The sequence below is a fragment of the Ostrea edulis genome, chromosome 6, assembly GCF_947568905.1.
Source record: "Ostrea edulis chromosome 6, xbOstEdul1.1, whole genome shotgun sequence".
Lineage (NCBI taxonomy): Eukaryota > Metazoa > Mollusca > Bivalvia > Ostreida > Ostreidae > Ostrea > Ostrea edulis.
The window spans coordinates 52,968,273-52,971,783 of NC_079169.1; the positions used below are offsets into that span (position 1 = coordinate 52,968,273).

At 37.9% G+C, this 3,511-nt stretch overlaps 1 protein-coding gene across 2 annotated transcripts; it reads right to left on the minus strand.

Annotated features, from left to right (window-relative positions):
• LOC125647722 (uncharacterized) lies at positions 1-2,934 on the minus strand. Of its 2 annotated transcripts, none has more exons than XM_048874519.2 (2): positions 2,811-2,934; positions 1-1,903 (listed from the first exon to the last, which is right to left on the minus strand). In XM_048874519.2, the coding sequence occupies exon 2, from the start codon at positions 1,842-1,844 to the stop codon at positions 1,146-1,148; it is 699 nt and encodes a 232-aa protein (XP_048730476.1). In that variant the 5' UTR covers positions 1,845-1,903; positions 2,811-2,934; the 3' UTR covers positions 1-1,145. The 2 variants fall into 2 exon arrangements, with proteins under 2 accessions (XP_048730476.1, XP_055995959.1); XM_056139984.1 differs by having other exon boundaries at positions 1-1,915; positions 2,811-2,883.
• Between the last annotated feature and the right edge of the window lie 577 nt (positions 2,935-3,511).

The following is a 3,511-nucleotide window of genomic DNA, read 5'->3' on the forward strand; positions in this document are numbered from 1 at the left end:
TCCCCTTTGGGACATTTTATTTATTCATTAGAATGCATCGCGTTGTTTTCTACGGACCAAGCTATACTATTACATTGCATTTATCAGTAAACATAAATGTACAACGACAGACAGACATCGTACTTCAATATCCAAGGTAATGATTTCTTCCATTGGTTGGTTTTTGTGGATGTTTATTATGCAGTTAAAGTACATGTAAACACACGTGTTTTTATGAGTAATGTTACAATTTAACACGTGTTTTTGTGAGTAATGTTACAATTTTCCCAAAAGACAGTCAAACAGGCTTGGATTTTTCGAAAGAAAAAAAATAGCTCAAATTCTTAAGCAGTCAAAATTTTAGTAAATTCTTTAGTCCAAGTTTTGATTTAAGTTTTTTTCTTCGGGAAATCCTGGCCGTGACACAACTTTCACATTGTCCATCTAGTCCTCGAACAGTCAACACCGCCAATCGAGCAAGTGTAATATTTCCATAGATTTTTACAAAATTCAAAATAAATTGTGAAAAAATATTTCAAAAATAAAAAATTGCATGTATTTATATAACTTAGTTTGTTTTTCTCATTTCCAAAGGTCAGCATGCTGGCAATCTGATTAAAACCGGATCCGCTCCGATATTCTGATGTCCCTAATACAAAGCGACATCAAATTATTAGAGTGGATCAAAGATCTTGTTTCCATCAGATTGAAATACTAGCTGAATTTTATAAGTGAATACGAACGCAATGTGTTCTAGAATCATCTCTGGTTAATAGTTCTAAACAGTGAAGATTTTTTTCCATTTTGATGAAGGCTAGTTATTCTCGTAATTTTGTTTTAGAAAAGTATAAGTCTTCAATGGTTTGAAATAGCCTCTAAGTAACCTTGCTCTAATTACTGAATATTTTTTTCGTACCAGCTATCAATAAACTAAGAGACTCTTTGGACAGAGAGCAATGTAAAGTACTAAACACACATATAGTATACAGACTACATCTCGGGGGGGGGGGGGGGGGTATGAAATAGAGTAAGACTCATCAAATGTTTCCCCAAGGCCTCTAGTACAAAACATGATCAGTTTCATAAAATATAAATACAATTACCGGTACATAATGTGATATTGCGAAAAAAGTTCTTTTTGAATTACTGAATAATAGTTTACTGCATCACGAGCAGAAGACTATTGAATATTCGTGCTGTCGTCCATACATCAGCTCCATCCTCCTCCGCTGGTGGCCATTGTTAGTGAGGGTATCTTTGAATAGTTCAAGCAGTTTGTCCGCTCTTTGCCCTACGTCCGACTTGTCCCCACACCGGTCTTGAAGGTAATTGCAGAGAGACATCTGCATCAAAAAAGTCTCATCACAAATATTGGTCGAATCCTCCTCTGGGCATGCGTAGACCTGTAGAAGTTCGCGTAGATTAGTTGATCTCGTGCCATTGATATCGACGATAACCTCGCGCCATGTGGACATTCTCAAAATCATCAAGGCAAACACTCGGATATCGGCGAAGCAGATTTCCTCATATAATTTGACCATTGTGAATTCATTCATTTTGACAATCATCATGGCTTGTACACACATTTTAAAAAACAGTCGTTTGAGGACTTTATGTAATCGGTTAATTATCTTCATTTTCCGGTCACTATCTCTGAAAAATTTCCCCACTTTTGGATATCGTCCATTATCGACTTCAAACGGGCCCTTGAGCATGATTCTCATGATGCAGAGGCAGCCGGGGTCCGTGATCTGGACTTCCTGTTCCGTGATCCCTTTCTCCGTGTTGTGTGTGCGCGTGATGAAGATACAGCCATTCTCTTCTTGTTTTGTGACAGGATCAGTCACCGTCAGTCTGATAAACATGCTGCCAACGATTGGAATAGCAGCACTAAGCCACACTATCCCTATCGCCGTATGTTTATCTGCAATATAAACTATTATTGTATCAAACAAGAAGAGTCTCAGTTAGAGAGACAGAGAGTCTCAGAAAGATATTGAGTCTATAAGTGTATAATGCCATGGTAGAATAGGGGTATAATGCGATTTTTTTTCACACTACATTTTATCGCTGCGTGACAGTGCGTGTGTAAAGACAATCGTAAGGCAGACTTATAATTCAAACGTATGAGAAGTTTTGAATAAATTCATCTGGATGTTACTTCTGATCCATGGAAGGAGAGGGGGCGGATACAAAGGCATAAATTGTGGGATGTAAAACATGGTGAGTTGGTGATGAAGACAGTACACAGTACGGCTGTGTTTCCATATACTGGTCAGTGGATCTGGTATTTTTAAAACTGTGATTGAAATATCTACAATTGCGGAAATGCCGTTTTTCTAGTATCCGGAGGAGGTACGGAGAACAATGTTCTCAGAACATTCATGTACATGGGGATGCAAAGGAGGAGACTGGCGCTTTACTGATAAACATTTTTTCCTATTCTATTTATATTTCCTCCTTCATAAATTTCTATTTTGATTCCATGTGCAAATATTTACATTTAGGCGAGCTCACCTAATTCATCAAACTGAGCGGAATTCCGCGAAGATTATCCTGCTGTTGAAAAATACCCTGCTATTTTATTAGATTTAATGTCCTATTTTAAAAGAACTTAGGGTTGTTTAAATAAAGGCAATGAAGGGCCTAATTTTTCAAACAGTTTTAAAAATGAGTAGGTCTACTAGGCCTGTAGCAAGAGTGAATACGTCAGCATTACGACACACAGCACGCCGCCGTGAAGTCTCTCTTATAAGTATAATTTCAGTCGACCGGATGATGTTCAGTGGCCAGAACCAAGTCAAAAGGATAGGAAATGAAAAGTTTCTTACTTTGGTGTCCACAACCTGAGATCTTTGCCGATGCGTTGATTTACCAAGAAAAACTGACAACTAGCTGACATACCTACTTTCGTTTTAGTTAAGAGGGATTGGGTAAAAGTAGTGCAACTAGTGAAACTAATGTTTCACAAAGGTTGGTTGATTGTAATTGTTTAACGTTCCGCTCGAGAATTTTTCACTCATATGGAGACGTCATTATTGCCAGTGAAGGGCTGCAAAATTTTGACCTATGTTCTTCGGCTCTTACGGCTTTTGAACAGGGAAGTACATTTATCTTTATCGTGCCACGCCTACTGTGACACGGGGCCTCGGTTTTTGCGGTCTCATCCGAAGGACCGCCCCATTTAGTTGCCTCTAAACGACAAGCAAGGCCATGGGTACTGAGGACCTATATTCTAACCCAGATTCCCACGGCTGAACTTCAAAGTATCACATTTAAATTGTAAATTTAGTTCCATGGATATATTAAAGTATAATTTTTGATTTGCTATTTTTCTCATTCCCCTTATTCTTTTCTCTTACTTTTTGTACACCTGATTAGGAAATTTTATGTAATTTGTAGAAACAATCAATTATTTACAAAGGAACTATTTGATATTGGTGGATGAGGCTACTTTCTGCTGAGATACACTCGGGCTGTTTACACACGTGTGAAAAACACGTGGATTTAAGTTAAGGAGAAAGTCCGAAAA

Excerpts from the sequence above, each read along its gene's own strand:
- LOC125647722 (XM_048874519.2), bottom strand. The coding sequence starts at position 1,844 with ATGTTTATCAGACTGACGGTGACTGATCCTGTCACAAAACAAGAAGAG.